Source organism: Falco rusticolus, chromosome 6 (assembly GCF_015220075.1).
Source record: "Falco rusticolus isolate bFalRus1 chromosome 6, bFalRus1.pri, whole genome shotgun sequence".
Lineage (NCBI taxonomy): Eukaryota > Metazoa > Chordata > Aves > Falconiformes > Falconidae > Falco > Falco rusticolus.
Window position 1 is genome coordinate 46083156 of NC_051192.1, and position 19592 is coordinate 46102747.

The following is a 19592-nucleotide window of genomic DNA, read 5'->3' on the forward strand; positions in this document are numbered from 1 at the left end:
ACAAATGTTTTTCTAATTTATCTGGAAAACTGGCAATGCCAACTGAAGGCAGCCCCGCAGAGCTGACGTGACACAGCAGCCCAGTTACCAGCTCTTTGTCTGTTTCACTGCCTGCACTTCTACAGTCATCCCAATTCTAAAGCTTGACTGAGTGATGAGCATTTCACATATTCATGAAAAATAAACAAATAAACAGCAGCACCTCTAAAAGCCAAGAAGCATACTTCTCCCTTCCTGCTAAAGAGTGAAATAATCTATTTGGGGTTGGTTGTTGTTTGGGGTTTTTTTTTTTCCTGTTGTTGATTTTTTTACCATTATAGAGATCCCTAACAAAGACAGTACAGAAACATAGTCATAAATCAGCATCATCCAAGATAAACTACTGATGTTCACAATACAAAGTTTAACCTTACTGCAAATGTTTCATTTTTTGTTATTTATCTTCTATGAGGAAAAAGAAAAAAATTCAGCAGTGAAATTAGTTCTACTTCATCCCTCAAAATCCTACCCTTTAAAAGCATACAGCAGTGATATGCCAATATACTGGTATCAACTTGAAGGAAGGCCTAATGATACACAGGACAAACATAAAGCCCCTGAAGGTAATTTAAAAGTCTGTGAACCAGACAACACTGGAGATGTCATTTCTCTTGTCCCACTATTCCAGGATCAGTTATTGAAAACACTGCCCCATACGCTCATACTAATGCGCTGATGGCTCTGCACAGTTAGCTGGGAGCTAGGATGTAAATTTTTTTTTTCCTTCAGAAAATAACACACAAAATAAATGCAGGGAGAAGATGAATTACGCATTTGATATGATGAGCAGAATTCCACTTCACCTATTTCCCCAAACATGTTTCCCCCCCCCCCCAACTGATTAGTTTTCGTTGTTTGCTTTTTAAAAACAGCTGCCCTCCTCACTCCAAGCATTATTTTCCATACAGCAGATAAAGGCACTTCAGCTGATTAATCTGCATTAAGGAATGTTTTTTATTGGATCTGTAGTTGATCTCTTTATAGATGCCTCCTGAAAGGCTTTTACACAGCATCACTGTGTCTCAGGAAAGCCCAGCTCCACACACCAAATGTCTGTCTAAACAGGGTCCAAGTGGGAAAGACATGTCCAGGAGCACTTCACATCTCATAGCACTATAGTATACACAGCACAAAATACAGTTCAACCATATTAATCATTAAACTGTGCTTATGTTAACAGTACACAAAGTAGATAAACTATTACCTTGGACATAGTGGTTGCCCATTTTGAATCAGAAAAATATTTTTAAAATCATAAACCCTTAAAGCATGAAGTAAAAAGAGCACGTGTCTAGCTTACTAATTATTCATAAAGTGAATGATTCTCTGGTCAGGACACAATCTTGTCAGTGCAACTTTTCAGAATACATTCCTTACGCTCACGGAATTAGAATTTAACAGAATAATACATGGGAGGAAAGACAAGATTCAACAAAACAAAGGCTTAAATAGAATCTCTGGTGGCAAGAAATCTGCCTACTTTTAATACTATTAACGCTTATTGTTCCGTTGAATATTCTGCTGCTCCACAGCATGGAAAAAACAAACAAATCACAAAACCAAACATTAGAATATAATTTTTTTTTTAATTTTTATAAATAACTTATCTGTTACAAAGGCAGTTTACCCAGCTAAATCACAAAACCATCAACTCAAGATATCCAAATTAGGTTTTATTAATAAACAGGTAAAAACTGATTTGTCAATCTTCACATAGAACTGCAGATGAAGCTGAAAAACAAGGCCTCATTTTATAAACAAAATGCATTGAATGCAAGTGCTTTGGGTCTACTGCCTAATTACCTGGGATTGGCATTTTCTTCCCACATAAAAAAAAAATGCAAAGCCTTCAAAACAAAGGCCTCTGTGCATTCACATAGATCACTTGTAAAACTCCTAATAAAAGTGTCCACTGGCAAATGTTTACAGTGGGTGACAGTCTACTTTGTCTCTTGCTACATTGTTAGCACTCCCTCCAGCCTCACGCTAAGTGCTGCTACATAATTCTTTGCGTGCCGTCTTTCATGCATACTGTACTGGAATTCCATTTTCTTGATCTTGGTTACGTACATCCCCGATCACGTGAATATTTTCCTTAAAAAAATAGATCATCAAAATAAAGAGATGCTTGAGGTTGCTTCAGTGTTCAAGTCTGTTTGATTTCTCTTTTCCAGCCTTTATTTCAGTTGTCCTAAATATTGCTATCCTTGTTTTCTATAAATATGAGACTTCACCACAAAGTCAGGTTTAGAAACCGGCTGCCAAAACAGGAAAGCATTTAAAGTCCTTGAACAAAGCTGTACGATGCTGCTGCTGTTGATTTTGGCACTGTATGTACTTCCCCAATGAATCTCTCTCCAGGAGTCTGCAAGATACCCAGCAGATGAAGCAAGCTTGAATCAGATGCTGATCTGTTGGTGGGTTGAAAGTTTCTTAGTATAAAGTTTCCTCACACCAGACAAAACGCTACCTTGTGTCACCCACCGTAAAACTCAGTGTACAGAGTGAACTATATGCATAATTCTTCCAACTTTTCCTGCATTTTTACCACGCTGCATCTGCAGGTCTTCACAGATCATCAGCATTTACAAGAGCAATGTACAGAATGAGCAGAGGAAAGCTATTTTGTGCATAGTTTCTTATTAATGCTCTTATTTTAAGGCATTGCTTCTCTCAGATAAAAGCTTAAAAAAAAGGGACATGATCGTGCTTAATCACTTAAAGGGAAAAAAGAAAGTTAACAAAAAGACTATTACACTATACATACAGAAGTACAAGAAAATAATAAAGGTGAAGAAAAGAAATCACTTAAAGCAGGCTCTAGAGCTATGTACAGTAGGAAAAGCTTTGGGGTATTTCACTGTGTGTATTGTACAGACAACGCATGCAGTTTTTCCTTTTCATCTTCAGATGTGATTGTACTGATTTCTGGCTTCACAGAGATGTTTTCAGGGAAGACAAGGCAAAGAGTACCACTGATTTGTGAAGTTCTTCCCTTTATCGAAGGCACTATGTGGCAGCAAACAGTTCAAATAGTTAAACCTTGTTCCTTTTAGATCTCCTCTGTGCATGTAGTGTTTCACTGAAAGCTCTGAAAACAAAAACACTAGCACTCTATTCCTTTCCCCTGTCAAAATTCAGTAGTGACACTGGGGCAGAGAAGAGGATGGGCAACACCCAAGCACTGAACATGGTGTGTGTTACTGGGATACTGGTAATACTGTACATGGTTTAGGCAGCTGGCAACCGAGTCTTTCAGCAGATTACCTTTCAGCCGATCAATTTCAACTGCCTGTGACACAACACTGAGGTATTACTAGCTCTGTGGGCTGACATTTAACATTAGCAAAATACCATCTCGTCACACCTTCAATTTTACAAAATCCCACGCATAAATGCTTTTTTTGCCCCCCAATAACTGGGTAGTTCCTTGTACGTTTGTTATGGTTTTATAGAAGGTAACAGGCCTGTTGGCTCAGAAATGCCTGGGCATTTCACACTGTTCACAGCGATTTAAGGCCGGATGATTTAAAAAAGTACAGGCAGTACAACTCCACTGAGCTCCCTCATCTTCATCTGTGTCTGGAACAGTCTTTGGTGTTTTCACAGTGGACCTCTGATCTGTGACATGAAAGAGATAAGATAAGCAGTTACTAACTAAGAACAGCATGGAAAGAATTTTGAGATGATTTTTTTTTCAGTAACTGAGAACTATCTTGTTCCTCCGAGAGCAGCACAGTTATTGCAAGTGACAGAGGCAGCTTTTTACCACCCCCTTCACTAGAGCTTGATTGTAAGTCAGCCAAATGGCACAAGGTGAAACTATAAAAAGCAAGTTTCCCACCCCTTTGCTCTGCCTTCTTCCCTTTTGGTCTCAGTTCAAAGCTGTTGCATGAAAAGGAGATAAAATTCAGAAATTAATCGGCACAGGAAACATGCACAAGATTTATTAGTCTGAGGTCTATGTAGCAGTCTAAAATTTGTTATGGCAAGAAGTAAGTGCTCTGTAACCTTTTGATATATTTAACATTTTGACCCTAGAATGAGTATTAGCAGTTCTTCCTCAAACCAGATAAGCAGACAGATACATTAAGGAAAAATCAATGGTTAGCTCTGTCATGCTACACTGTAATCCTCCCAAGCATACAAGTGCATCTTTTTGCATGATGTGTTAGACAACAACCTTGAACTAATTTAAGAGAAAAGATGAAGAGATGAAAAAGATAAAAAGAGAAAAGTGACTTCAGATTAAGGGTTGCCCATTTAGGCAACTGCAACAAAGTCTTCCAGACAATTATTTCAAGTGGAGAACATCTCATTAGCAACTAGCCAATGGCAACCACTGCAAAATGACAGCAACAACATCAAGAAGTACCATGCCACTGATCACAACTGCAAAAGAATAATTTTTCATTATTCTGTGAACAGTGATAATTCTTTTTTAAGTCTCAGCCTATAACATAGTTAAGTTAAAACTTAAAAAATAAAATGAACTGAAAACAAAAGTCAATGGAGGACTACGATACAGCAACAATACTTTTTTAAAAAGAAAGATAAAGGATAAGAGGAACTCAAGAGGTTTAGAAACCAGTTGGAGTTAACTTTGCATTTTCAAGATAGGTTTTACCAAATTACTGAACAGTTAAATTTGTGAGTTCCTAGAAGATGAGTTGATGCAAACGTTAAAAACTACTCACAGAAAACGTATTTTAATTTTTTCTTTGCTAGGTTAGTTTTTATTTACTGTAAAGGGAACTATGTAATTGACAGAACTGATAAATTCTTCATGGTTTGGCTGTAAAATGTATCTAATAGGACTTTGCATGGCTTTAACTTCACTCAGTATTTTCACTAACAGCCTGCATAATGATATAGGACAAAAGATTAAAAATCCTTCTAAGGCATGAAGAACAGTATCAGTCTGGAGGACAAGAAAGTCAAATTCACCTAGACCATTTTGAAATACAGAATGGTCAGAAATCTGTAAGATGAGACTGTGTAACAAGTTAACACACATGACAAGGACCAGTCACATACACATCTGTACTATGTGGAGAACAAAGACTGCACAGAAACATCAGTGGATTTGGTCTGCCTACGGGTCGCACCAAGATGCTGTCGCAAACAGTTAATTTCACTCTCTGCTTTATGTAACATGTAAGAATTATTCTGTTTTGTTTGAGATCCCATTAGGGCAAAAGAATGAGTAACATGCAAAACTTAAAAACAAGCAGAATGTTCAAGACTAACAAATTCAGCAATATTGACTGCCCTATTGGGCAGCATTCCTTTCCTCTTCAACTATCTAAAATTGTATTTAACAATAGCCAGAAGAGGCTCTTATGTAAATCATTAATAAAAATTCTACATAGCCAGGAAGTCCAGTCAGGGTAACCAAACTGAGTTATTCTAATACGTAAATAAATCCACTCTTCACCAAGGACAATTATGAAAATTTCACTATTTAAACAAGTTTCACTCATCCCTAAGCAATCTACCTCTCATTAATTTTTAAAAAAAGATGGATGCTTCCATTTACTTAAAACACCTCCCAACGGATTATCCATCTTCAAACATACCCTATTTAATATACTACTTTCCTGAATGCATAAAAAGAGAAGAGCAAATAGAAGTGTATTACTGCCAATACAAATAAAATGCAAGGTTTGTATGCTATTTCACAATCAACATTTAAACTACATTAACAGAATAGAACTTGATATTAGATGCAAACCACATATTAGTATTACATCAAAATTTTACCAGTATAGTACCTTTGGGTTTTGGTGGCACTGGACCAAGAAATCCAATATTATCATAAAAGTTATGAATAGCGCTGGGATTAAAATGTGGTCCTAAAAATAAAAAAAAAAAAAAAGTGAAGCAGTTTTAAAAATAAACTTGGGTAGGAAAGCGTATCAGGTTTTTTTGGCAGTAATTCTGAAACAGAACTACTATTCATTATCACCTTTTGTATCAAGGTGTCAACAGAGACCCAAGTGAGGTATTAGTGATGTCAACAACACTTGAAAATACTTATTGCCCAAAATATGCAATATCAAGTCTGAAACAGAATCCAGCAGACCAAACTCCTTAAATGTGTTTTCTTCTGCCACTCTTAAATATTTAACAGCATTTTATTAGTAAATTTTACCTGAGACTTTCTAAATTGTAACTATACGGAAAGATATGTGCTATTTACTATGCAGTATATTATGCTTACACTTAATACTTACAAGGAACTCCTGCCTCCAATTTACTGTAACAGAGATACAAAATCACACGTAATCTGAATATTCTATTTAAGGTCAAGTTTTTAGTGCAGCATTACATTCAAGTACACCTGTCTACTTTCTCCTTATCTGCAGGTACACTGAAGAACTTCCATGGCTTTTGAGCGAACTGATCTAACAGCTCACTGCTGCTGGAAGTAGAAAGCACTAGCCCCTTCCCTCTCACTATCTCAGTTCTCCCTTCCTGCGCCTCTCCTCACATCAGCTGCAGCAAGCTTTTCCAGCAATGCAACATTTTTTGCTTGGCTAGTGAGCAGAATCAGCTCTGCAAAGGGTCTAAAAAGCTAACACAGAGCCAGAGCACAGTAAGAGAGGGAAGCAGGAAGAGAGAGGGACCTCTTGCTGGCAGCTCTTGAATTGGCTCAGCTGTCTCAATTTCACCCTCACGACCTAAGGCTGCGTCCCTGCAGACAAGTAAAGTGGAAGGAGGAGAGCACACTGGAAGTCAAAACTGTACTTTCTATTTGCTAACTTGAGACCCTGACTGTAACGCAGAAGTGGAAGACGAGAGATATTGACACATATGCACAGCTGTATCGCTCACAAAACTACTTCTCCCTCTTCTTTGGTGCTCAAATAATCAGATTCCCGCCCCTCCCCTTACTAAATAAATGGCATCACAAGTTTCTCTCTTCTGAGCAAAGTATGAGATAGAAATGACTGGGATTAGGAAAATCATAAAGCCAACAAAAACAGGCTGAGAAGACAACTACTTCCATGGTTTCACTCAAAATGACATGAAGATTTTGCAAACTGTCTATACATTTATAACAGACACTTCTGATAATTGGATACATGCAGACAGTGAAAGAAGAAAGGAAAGACACACCAACATTTACAGTTGCTGATGTACTAAGATATACTGTACCTCTTGCTTGAAAAAGATCAATCTCTTTGGTTAGGCAATCTATGTCTATCTGCAGCTGTCTGTTACAACTTCTTAACTGTTGCATTTCTTCCAGCTGAAAAAATAAATCTGCCTGTTAGACTAATTTTTCCCATTTTATTGCCAGTTATCGTTCATGCATTGGTAGGCAGCATTTAGTTATTTCAGAAGTGAAGATAAAAAAACAATCTTCCCTAAAAACAGCCTTTTTCTTTTAATCCAAGTGTAATCTTACAAAAAGCTTTCAGACCCACCAAATTCTTCTCTCTCATCAGATTTCAGAGCTGACTGAGCAACTCCAAATTGTAGTCAAAACACAGCCAGTGGTCCACCAGATCAATGGCTGATCTTCTGGCACTGGAAACTGGTGCATTAATCAGCTTCTTTGAGATTGCTATAAGCATGAAGACCAAAAAACACTTTGTGTGGAAAGCAGTATGGAGTACTAAGTTGTAGTCTGAAACGTTAAAAAGGACTACCAGGTCAAACCTTTTGTGACTACCTTTAAAAGCAACACTTCACAAAGCAATTAGTGAACTGGAAGTCTGTGGTTAAATAATGCACATTTAGTCTTTACTCTAAATGACACTGTTTACCAGTTTAATTCTAGCTACACTGCCTGTCACTATTATGTTGTCAGCATACAAGGAACTGTTCCTTTAATTTATTGTGACAGACCACACTTGTGGTTTAGGTTTATAGCCTACAGACGTTTCAACTTACTGATGGAATTTGGGAAACAGAATTCGATCTTTTCAGGCGCCTTCGTGTTAGATTATTCTCCATTTCATTGACTTCTGATTTTAGTTTATCCAACTTTTTCTTTTGAATCTCAAGTTCTCGTTGAAGTCGCTCCATCCTCGCCTTCTGGTGTACCAGTAAAGCTGCAATACATAAAGTCCCATTTTATCTACTTTATTACCCTTCACATGGCAACATCAGATAAAGATGAAAGTTAGTATTCTTTGGGAAAATACAAAAACATTGCTACAGATTGCCTTTCCATTCTCCTTACAAGAAAATCTCTGCCACAGGAAAGAAAATGTTGTATTTTTCAAAACAGCACAAATCAATTACAGATAACAAGCAAATACAATGCGAAAGTCACACAATGTAACAGATGACCATAGAAAATTTAGCTGTGATCTGTAAAAATCTTTCAAAACCCCAACCAATCTACAGGAATGACTACCAGAAACCAAACCCAAATGTTTCCTTGCATTGTATTCAGCCCAACCATTGTAGAACAGGTAGTATGAAGAGGATTTCAGAGAGACAGCTGCAATACAGAATACTATATATGCCAGATAAGCATCAAGATTTTGATTTTTACTGCTATTTGGATTGGAACATAATCCAATGTTCTTGTCATTGCAGGAGACACCAAATGAAACACAGAAAGTACTACAAGTAATACCACTGGCAAACATCAGTTATATTTATCGCAGAGGCTGGATTGTATGCCATTTTATCCCTAAACTATGGTGCCGAACCATTAGGTCAGCTTCTAATTTCTAACACTGCTTACTATTTGTAAAGAAAATGGCATGAGGAGACCTAATTTAAAAATGGTGAAATGTGAAATTAACATTTAAACCACAGCTTTTAAAGATCTAAAGAACATAAGCAGCCGAAGATGCAATCAAATTCATACAATTTAAGTAGTTTATTTCATTGAAGGTATATTATTAAGTATCACCATGCAGGCAGATAACACTGCTCAAAGCAATTTATCACCTTCTATAAAAATGGAGAATTATTTCATTAAATAAACCCAACAATTATTTCAACTTCTGCACAACCACTCATTCATCCATGAAATTACTAACACATATAAACTAAGATCAGTTTCACAGACCACGGACACCTTTATAGCACTGAGAAAATTTTAAAATACCTTGTTATTGCTACTTTTTTTATAAAGATTGAATTTGCCTCAGAAGTGTTTAAGCAAAACTCTGGCTGGAACATGATGTTTAATTCACCACGATTTCTTCAAGTACTAAAAAGTCAGAACCACTCAAATTTGGTTGGTTAGGTTTCCTGAGTAGTAGTAAAGGAAAAAATGGCACACCAAAAAGATACAGCTTTCCACATCTTTGGCAAGCAGAACTGCTCTCTGCTGCAATTCCTGCCTGTTCATTCATTCACACATCATATTTTGTCTTCCAGAGGTTCTTCAAAAGGAACAACCATGCCAAACTATTTTTGTACAGTGTAACAGAGCTGCAAGGCCTTACTGAGATTCAGCCTAGGCTTTTGAGTCACTTGTGTTAAAAAGATACCGAGATGACAAAGGTGCTTGAGCTTCTGCTTGATTTTGTTCAATTTAGAAACGTCTACATAAACAGGCATCTACACTGGGGGCAGCCCCTGGTCACACTACAGTTGCAGCTGTGCTCACATGCAATACAAAAATATAGTAACTGACATGGCGGGATAACAATTTTTGTTGAAGACTTGGGATCATCAGGTAAGCAGCCTCAAAAGACTCCCTCCCCTGTTGACAAGCCTTCTAGAAACAGCTGAAAACTTCTTCCCATTTATGAACTCCAGGAATTACAAATGTAGCTACAACTATAAAGAAAGGAAATCAAAGTCTACTTTGCAGAGAGAGTACAAGCCCTTTTTCCTTCTACACTTTATTTCCACTTTTAGATAGTCCTAATTTTCATTACCTTGGTATTACTGCTGAGGCAACGCCTCGAAGCCCGGGTTATTGGTACTTGACCTGCAGGAACACAGCTTTGCTCTACCAACCAGACTCAGAACTCTTCAGACCTGTCTAACTGTGGATGCAGGCTGTTGGTGAGCAGCAAGTACGCTGGGTGTGAAAAGCGAGGAAGACTGCTATCACAGTTACCTCCAGGATGCATGACATGGCCTCAAGGGTAAGTCTAGCATCTCTGGAGGACTTTGCCCTGGCTTTAAGTGTTGGCTTTCACATAGAATTTGGTAGTTTTGCTTAAATATCATTTTAACAGCTGTAGGAAAAAATAGGGTGGGGAAAACAAAAATCTCCCCATATTCCACTGCAGTATTTATTAATGAAAAACAGAATTTAAGTATTCAGCTCCCTCTAGTGTTGACCAGAGCAACTGAAAACGCTAAGAAAAATGCCGCGCACTTCTGAATCTAATGCAATTCAGCTACTAGATCTCATTTACACTTAATGGACTTTTTGATAACCCTGTGCTTCTTGCACAAAGGAAATTCCACCTACGCAGACTCTACACAGATTAATCTGGAGTACAAGCCAGAAATCCTCACGCTTGCACTTGTTTATTCAGACATCCTTAAAAAGCAGCTGTTTACTGTAATCATCCTAGCAAAAGTACAAAGGTTGCCTCCTTGACTCGTCATTATTGTACCACAACCAGAACAGATTTCATGTTCAACTTTTTAATGATGTGCAAACAGGGTATTATGCACATTCATTTTTTTCAGCTTCTGCATGTTCACATTCAGCTGATTGGCAAGAACAGTACGGCAAATGCCACCGCTTCCTTTGACATTCAAAGTGCACATTTTCCACAAAAATGCTGCAAATCATTATAGTTCAGTCATTTAATATGCATTTAATACGCAATTTCAAGAGTTCACATTGATTTTTTTCTCCCCTCCCTTTCCAAAATTCTTTTCATTTAATTTTTTGAAGTGTCACTCAAAAGTGGGGCCTGATATACACAGCCAAATAGAAAGCTGTATTTTTTTTCTTAAATCATGTGATGTTAAGGGCTTAAGGCCCCTTGGAGGATGGGGCACAGCTGTATCTCGTTCAAGTTGTGTGGGTGGTTTTCTTGGTTTTTTTAAACATCTACAAGGACTGGTTAGTATTTTAAGAAGTTTGTTTCCTGGAGCTTTTTCTCTTTCTGAAAATTTTAAAGAGCTCCAGGAAACCAAAGCAAGAAATGTACAAAATGTCTAATTACCAAACTGATTTATCAATTAACATATTTAAACCACAGAACTGCTAAGTAAAAATACATCCACATACATACCTATTATTGGTACTAATGATCAACTCTATGCATATGACCTCCTGACCAAGTTAAAGAAAACGTGAACAAATCAGACAAAAGCCAAGTTGTACTGAACTAAGGGACTTAAGCTCTCTAGTATAAAAACATAGATAATAAAGATTTTATTACACAATTATGTATTTTCTTGATAGGATGCCTGCCCATTATACAGCCAAAAACCTATACACAGAGCGAGCAACTTATAACTGTTTAGCCTCACTACTCAACATATGACTGCATGCACTGTGAGCGTATATCACAACAACATTCTGAGTACAAAATTTTCAGTTTCTAACAGGATTTCACTGGTTTTCATCTGTAAGACACTTTATACTAAATTGCATATTGAAATCTTAGGTGATTGCATCATTAATAAAATTACATTAGAAATTGAAATCTCTGCTAAGTAATGAGAAATGATACTCCTGTACGCGCAGAGAACTGACACTAAATAGATTAGCATAAAAAATGCATCCTTCTTTGGCTGTCCTCTTGGGCACATGCACCTAGCAGTATTTTTCTCACAGCATTAATAATTCTTACTGACTTTAGTAGTGGATGAGTAGTCTCAACGTTTCTACAAGCAAGTCCGCAGTATCTCAAATTGGAACTCCCGAAAATATTCTGAGAAGTGTGGTGACAGTGAGTTTCTTAGCGTCACAAAGTCAGTGGAGGAGATACAACCTAGCACTCCCGGGTGACCACGCTGATTCTATCTGAGCAGTACCCTACTCCTTTTCATGTCATATAACCTCCAGTTCTGACAGCAAACAAAGAGATCTGTGCCCGTCTTCTACTAGCCACTGTGACTTACTTGAGAGGAAAACCAGAAATCTAATCATGGAAGATGACTGGAGTGCTTACACACACCATAACTGAAGTAAAGCTTCTTAGGTGGCAGGCAGAAGCACTTGCAGATAGGCTCAACGGGACTTCTATTCTCCTGGGTTGGACCACGCACATAAATGTATTTCACCAGAACAAAGTAAAGGAAATCCCTTTTGACAACAAAGCAACTCCACCTTCCACATTTCTTCTACCCCAAGCCAGTTTCAGTTCTCCCTGCCAAGATAAGGAGCATTCTGGGCAGAAACGGAAAAGCTGATAAAAATACAGTTTTCTCTAATCATGGCCAGAGGAACTACTCACCTGTTCTGACTAAAATTAAAGTGAGATAAGCACCTAGCATGAAAGGTTTTGTGCACAGTCTAGATAAATTATAAGCAGCATAGAACATGGCCTCACAATGGAAAGCATCAAGTAACTCAAATCCCTTTCAGTATGTAACAGAAAAACACACCTATAAAAGTTTTTTATAAGCAATAACTAGGACTGCCAGACATCAAGATCATACAAGTCTATCACACACTCCTCAACTTTCCAAAGATTAAATAGTTACAAAAACTTTAAAAAAAAAATATTGCACTTGTTGCAGCAGAAATGGAACAACATCATGCCAGAAATCCCAAACGCTTCTGAATGTAAAGAACCTCAGAAGCATGACTGTATGAACTAGTGAAGGACACAGAAAGATGGTGTTTCCCTAAGGTCCCTAAAGCTGCACCAGCCCACATCATGCATGTACACTTCATCTGAAAACTGCGTCTATGTCTTGGCTTCAGGAACAACTGGGCTCCACAGCAGGTATGAGCCAGTCGACACTTTTGAATTCTAGGCTGCATAGCAGAAACAGACATTGCAAGGTCACCCCAGCTCGATAAACTGGATGCTGATACCCACAGCCTGTTGAGATTATGCAGGAATTGTGCAGGATTGCGCAGGAAGACAGATTACAGCAGCCATCACTACCAGGGGTACAAGTAATTAAAAGCTAGACCTGATAGAAGTCAGTCCCATCAGAAAGACAGAACAGGATAAGGGGACACTCTTCCCAACAGGTACCTAAAATGCAGAATGCTTGGAAAGCAAGTTCATGATCTAGAAGAATATTTAGAGCCTAAGGACAAGATTTCGATTGCTTACTTTCTGGGTATCTACAGTCTTCTAGAACAGCCATTCAAGTCTCTCTTCAGATTAAGGAAAGGGAATACCACTTCTGGAGGGCTACTTATTTTGCTTATCTACAGATTAATCTGTTTCTGAAGTTCTTTAAACTCTCCACTGATTATGCAAAACTGCCTAGGATGATCTGTTTTTTTGGTTGTGACACCTACCCTTTTAGACACTTGAGTTAGGATGGATTATTCTCTCACCAAAGGTATAATTACATCCAGACATACTGCACAAGCTACAATCAGTTATTTACTTCATTACTGTAGGACTCCAGATAAAGACTAGGTTTCCAGTGTCCTGATCACTGTACTTACTTTTACAAACCAAAATGGCTAAATTAATCTAAAGAATGTTTAGAACTGTCTTGGAACAAGCCAGTTTAACAACATCGAATTGTTCGCTAAGTCCAAAGAGGACCAATGAGGTCCAAGACAAATATTTTGACAACCCACCCTGAACACTACTTAAGTATCCTAAGACTCATTCACCATCTTTATCCAAAAGTCCACGAGGGTTAATAAACCATCAAGTTGGTAATAAAAGCATGCAAAAACATAGAAATAGAAGAAAAAGATTAACAGGTCGGGTTGCCACATCATCTCTTTGAAGTTTTACCCTCCCATTACCACCGATGCTTTAAAATAGCTTTCTTTGGTGTGGCAGTCCTTCTCCTATTTTCAAACATAACATAAGTATCAATATTTTAAGCATTTTATTGTCAGGCCAACACTTCGTCCCACTAATTGCTTTTGAAGTCTGCTTTTCTTGCTTCTTAAATAATACTCACAAAAAGAAAAATGGGAACATTATCCAGTGGAAACAGTATCTCAACTGATTCAAAAATCTGCCAGTAGACTTGTAACTTTAAATCATTACGACAAATCGAACAAGCTTACATGTTTCTTTCAGAACAACAAAAAAATGAAGATGCTATGACTCCACTTCATTAAGCAGATAACATATCTACTTAAGACAAACAGAAGAATTATTTCCAAGTATTTAGTTGCATGTCTTTCCCATATAAAGAAATCTATGATTTGCTTATAAAGCTTTTTTATTTATTTAGGAAATGCTCATGAATGCTAAAGTTGAAGATACAGTATTAACATCACAAAGGTTATCAACGGCTTCCTGCTCTGTACTGAACTGACAACCTGGTTGAAATCTCTACTATTTATATTAAGAATATTACCTTGCGTGTAGGCAGCATCATCAGATCCCATACTCAATTTCCGTGCATCACTGATCCTATCCACATGTGCTAAAACAGGGTCAGTAAGATGCTGGATACCCTCTGGTTCAACATAGTGATCAGGAAGGTTTAGAAGGTTTGTAGGTTCAAAGGTTGGGGACACTACCCCTGGGGAAACTGCAGGGGGCTTATTTGGAGAAACTGTAATTTTAAAAGTATATTTTGTGTTAGGTTGCGTAACCACCACTCGAGGAGAGGTTGCAGTGGTGCTGTTGCCCACTGCTCGACTCTTGGGTGGATGGTGATGAATAAATGCAGGACCCATGCTTACTTGACCAGACATATTCCTAGAAGTGGCAGATACTCCAGGATTTGTTGATATGAAAAGCGTGGGCTGGTTCCGAACAACTTGATCATCTCCTGTTGTGGCATTTGCTGAAATGTAGACCTTGGGCTGACCGCGTGTGATCACTTCATCAGTATTTGGAGGACTGGCCGATATGTAAACAGTGGGTTGACTTCTACTTAATGTCTGGCTGTTGAGGGAAGAGGAAGTAGCGGAGGTGCGAGGGCCAGTTGAACGCAACTTAGAAGAACTGTTTCTTTGTGGTGGTTCAAGTTTGATTTCAATTTGGTTTTTGCGAGGTCCTGTGGATATATTCTGAATGTTGTATTGGCTATGAGCAGAGGATTGTGAGCTACCAGATGAATGAATCATAGGTGCTTGTGGAGTTGTAGGAGAACTGATAGGCATATAGACATGAGAAGTCTGGTGGCCTTGCTGATTTGCCTGCGTTGAGTGTTGCGATGAGGTATGTGGCGTAGTACTGGATGTAGGAAGAGTAGTCCAGGGACTTGGCTGCGAAGGCTGGTAGGCTTGCTGAGGATGCATGGGATTAAACTGAGATGCCCAGCCTGGCTGCTGCTGTGTCTGTCGAGTGGTACCACTAGGAGCTGTGATGTAAGGCCTAATATAGATAGAATTTCCCTGTGGACTGTTAAGTACAGGAGGAGGTACACCATGTATGTGCAAAGATGTAGGGGTATTGCGACCAGGCTGAATATTTGGGGCTAAAGTTACCATAATGGGGTTGAATCTGGGTGTTTGTTGAGACAAGTTAGACACTCCTTTGCTGCCTAGGTGAAATCCAAGATGCTGCCCTGGATTAGAAGTACTAACTGTATTGGCCATTCCAAAGACGTTAAATCCTTGCGGAACCTGCGCAGGTGCTGTCTGTGGTTCCTGCTGAAACAGTTCATTGTTGGACTGACTGGTTTGAAGGTGTCCATCACTAACGCTGTGAGATAGAGTCCTACTTCCATTCATTCTACCTCCTTCTCTTCCATGGTGATACACGTTCTGTGACTGCAAATCCAAATTAAGAGATGTCATGTGATTTCGTAGTCCAGGAATCCCAGAATCATCCGAAAAACCTAGGTCTCCTTCACCGTAGAGATACTTTGTGCTCTCCTGAGAGAGAACTGCACAACAGGCATCCAAATTATTGTTATTCTACAAGAGAGAAATGAAAGTTCGACATTACTGAGAAAATCCCATCACAGTTAGATATATATGCACCCAATCATCATTGAACAATTAACAAGGTAGCATCAAACAGAAAGCTTTAGGTGGTTGGCTAGCATAGCTGCTACACATTCACAAGGGGCTTGCATGTGAAGTTTACTATTTTGAGAACAGTGACTCAGTCACTGGCACCAAGGCCGGAGGTCTGCACTGCTGCTGAAGCAATGACAGGGAGATCTTGGACCTTGACAAGCGAACATCATGCAGTACGATACACCTTGGATGAATAGTTCTCCTATTCCTTCTCAATTTCAGAACTATCTTCAGCAATGACCAAGTCTCTGGCTTGAGGGGGAAAATGACAGAAGGAATGGATTCACAGCACCATATTACTGGTTAATAACTTAAAAATAAAAGCAAAATACATGTTCATTTTAAAATGTTTTCCCAAACATTTCAATACCAGTTATACATTACCTCCTGCTGAAAATGGAAAGTTAATCTTACATAGAGAAAAAAAATAATAATAAAAAAAAATCATGCTGACCCAAGGAGTTGTACATGACTTCAGAAGAAATGTAAAAATTCAGTTTAAACAAATAGAGCAGGATTACTCATTTGCAAGATGAAACTGTTAATGGAAAGCCCAGGGGATATTTGTATTTTCATTGTAAAACACTGCTTGCAAAGCTTTTAAATACTCACATTTGTACAAAGTTCCTTTATAAAACCTGTAACAGGATGACTTCGAACAAAACCCACAGCCTAGCTAATTTCTTTTTAAGAACATTTCAGAAGCAAACCACTAATCCCTCACTGTTCTTTTACCACATGTTCAGTAATACTGTACTTGGATCTTCCCAATTCAGTTTCCTACATAAGGACTTTCAGAAAAGATTGAACATGCATCAGTGGCATAGTTTCTTAATACCGTGCTCTGTTCATACGGCTTTTCTTACAGATACCCCACCATACCCCCAACCTCCCAAGAAATAAAGGTTAATACTTTCAGCCAGAAGAGCACCTGTTGAGGCCCAGATATTATTAAAACTAAATAGGTGTCAAATTCATCCAGCACACAGAAACGAGTACTAGAAAGAATGCATACAGTCAAGGAAAACAACTGCATATGCCAAGTAGTAACATTATCAGTTAGTTAAAGAATAATACAAGCACAATAAATCGATCCATGCTACATGCTTTGTGCCAAGTTATTTTTGTCAAACTAGCAGACAGGAGTTTTCATCCTTCAACCAGGATACGAGGTCATAAAGAATGCTGTGCAGACACAGCAAGACTGTCTCTACTTTACACATTTAAAAAAAAAAAAAAAAAAAAAGAAAGGACAGACTTAACAGAAGTGGGAGAGGGATGACAAAGCTAAACTCCACCCACAAGACCAAAACTGTGTTCATACAGTCCAGAGGCAGTTCTGAATTTTAAAAAAAATAAAAATAAAATCCCTCAAAAAAAACTATCCACAAAAACTTTTCAAATACCAGGATTCCCTAAAGGCTATCTAACTAGCCAGCTATATATAAGGATTATTGCAAGAAGTCTTGAAAGATATCAAAATGGATCAAATTGATACTATGCATACTGGCTCTAGTTTGGAGTAAGCACTGGAGGGCAAAGTAATCAAGTTAGTAGTGAAGAAAGGAACCACACACAGACAGAACAGTGGGTAAGAAAAGATAAGAACATAGCCTTGTATTTGTTGCAAAGGAGACAAGGGAGCCAGAAAAGGGAAAAAGATAGGATGCCACAGAAAAACAAGCTAGAAAGATTTTAAAGGCAGATTTTGCATGAACTTAAGTGAATTAAAATTATTAACAGAAAGGCCAAAAATACCAAACCAAAAAGGAACAGGCCAAGCTTGCAAGGCCCTTACATTCAGCTTGAATGCATTTCTTAGGACAATTTTTTTTCTTTTTTAAGACTGCATCCAATCAATTCCAAAATTTCAGTGACGTCAATGAGCAAATTGGAGAACTCAAAGGGGAAACGGGGGCACATGGAACCCCTGGCATCTTCTGGCTGGCAGAGGCAGAGTTTCAACCGCTTCTAGCTCTTTATAGATCAGAGAACCGGTTGATGGCAGAACTGAGCATATTCCAGCAAAACAATACCCCTCATCTTAGCTCTGCCCATGTCCCAATTGAGTTTAAAATGTTGGCACCCTGAAAGAGAAAGAAAAAAAAAGAAAGAATAAGAATGTTGGAGGGAAATGAGGAAGCAAGGAGAGGATGTAGACTTGAGGAGCAGGTAGTTACAGAATGCTCCAGACCAAAAAAAAAAACCAAAAAACCCCCCCAAAACAAAAGGGGACAATGTCCACAGACTGGGGACACTGCAGTGACTCCTTTAAATGAGGAGAAGGGGACAGCTGAATGCAGGAGGCTTGTTGGGAAGAATGGAGGGATGCAAAACTTTTCAGGAACATTCAGTGCTGTCAGTCCAAGAAAGCAATAAAACTTTTTACTCCCCTAGATTACACAGGTTTAAGTTGCATCTTGTTAAGATTTTTGATGGTCCTCTGTTTTTAGCATACCAGATACTGGCTATTCACCTCAACATATTTGCATACTCTGTTTATCCTTAAGTTTTCCATTATAAGCATATAATGCTATAAACCTCCCTTTGAAAACAAGCTGAAAGTGTTTTGCTACAAAAATTCAAGGAGGAGGACTTAAGTATCTAGAGTTTTCCTGTACAATTCACAGTGATCCAAAGAAACTTTCTTGTTAAGAAAACCTCTTGGCAGTAGTATTACGAACTGTGTAACTGCTTAAACTCTCAGGCTCTCTCCTGGGATACCTTACACTTTCTGGTTTAAAACCAACCTCATTCTGACACGTTTGCACGTCAGGTACTGTGGGGGCAAGGCAAACCCGCCATTTCTTATACCTGAGAATGTCCTTGAGTACTTATCTCTGACCTAAACCACAGTTACTGCATTTATTGGAAATTCCTTTGACTATGCTCAATTACAAGAAGGCAGAATTCAGGATTCAGATGCTGTTCCAGGAGTATTGCAAACACATACGAAAGTACTCTCAAATTCTGCTTTCCAGTTTTCACTGCCAGTCCAAGTACAAAATTTGTTGGTTTAAAGGGGTCATGTTAGTAGGCTTATTTAAGAAAATACACAAAAAAAATCCCACTATCTCAGAGGAGTAGCAGAGTTAGAAGCTGATTCAGAGAAACCAGAGCTCATGAAATTTCAAACCACCAACATGACAGGATTCTGTTGGTGAGTCTTAGAAGCTCTTAGTTAACAAAGAAACCAGCTTTCCAGTGTAAAAAAAAAATAAAAATAACAAAAATCAGTGTGCATATGGGGATGCACACAAAATACTGCACACAATTTTTGTTACCCTATGGAATTTTTCAAAGAACCTGTTATGAAAGCTGGCCTAAAATACTCCCTCAAAACCTTTCTCCCATATCTTTGTAAAAGTATGGGATGTATAGTATCTTTTGTTCAGTTATAAGGCTCCTTTTTATATACATATATAAAACAATCCACTGTATGCAACATTCTGAAGATTGCTGAGCCTCTCAAGAGCCAAGCACTACCTTTTAAATTCATCAAGAATCACATTCAAAAGGTGATTACTGA

The 19592-nt window shown here is 38.2% G+C and overlaps 1 protein-coding gene across 4 annotated transcripts in view; it reads right to left on the reverse strand.

Moving 5' to 3' along the window:
• Window positions 1-1605: 1605 nt before the first annotated feature.
• Window positions 1606-19592, reverse strand: part of TAB2 (TGF-beta activated kinase 1 (MAP3K7) binding protein 2) — a 67105-nt gene continuing 49118 nt past the window's right edge. For 3 of the 4 annotated variants that reach the window (XM_037391357.1, XM_037391358.1, XM_037391360.1), the window contains exons 3-7: window positions 14446-15958; window positions 7942-8102; window positions 7201-7294; window positions 5814-5894; window positions 1606-3660 (exon numbers count right to left, since the gene is read on the reverse strand). In XM_037391357.1, coding sequence (XP_037247254.1) covers window positions 3515-3660; window positions 5814-5894; window positions 7201-7294; window positions 7942-8102; window positions 14446-15958 — 1995 coding nt within the window. In that variant the 3' untranslated portion in view covers window positions 1606-3514. Of the gene's footprint in view, window positions 3661-5813; window positions 5895-7200; window positions 7295-7941; window positions 8103-14445; window positions 15959-17861; window positions 18151-19592 lie in introns of all 4 variants that reach the window. The other variant, XM_037391361.1, reaches the window with a different exon arrangement.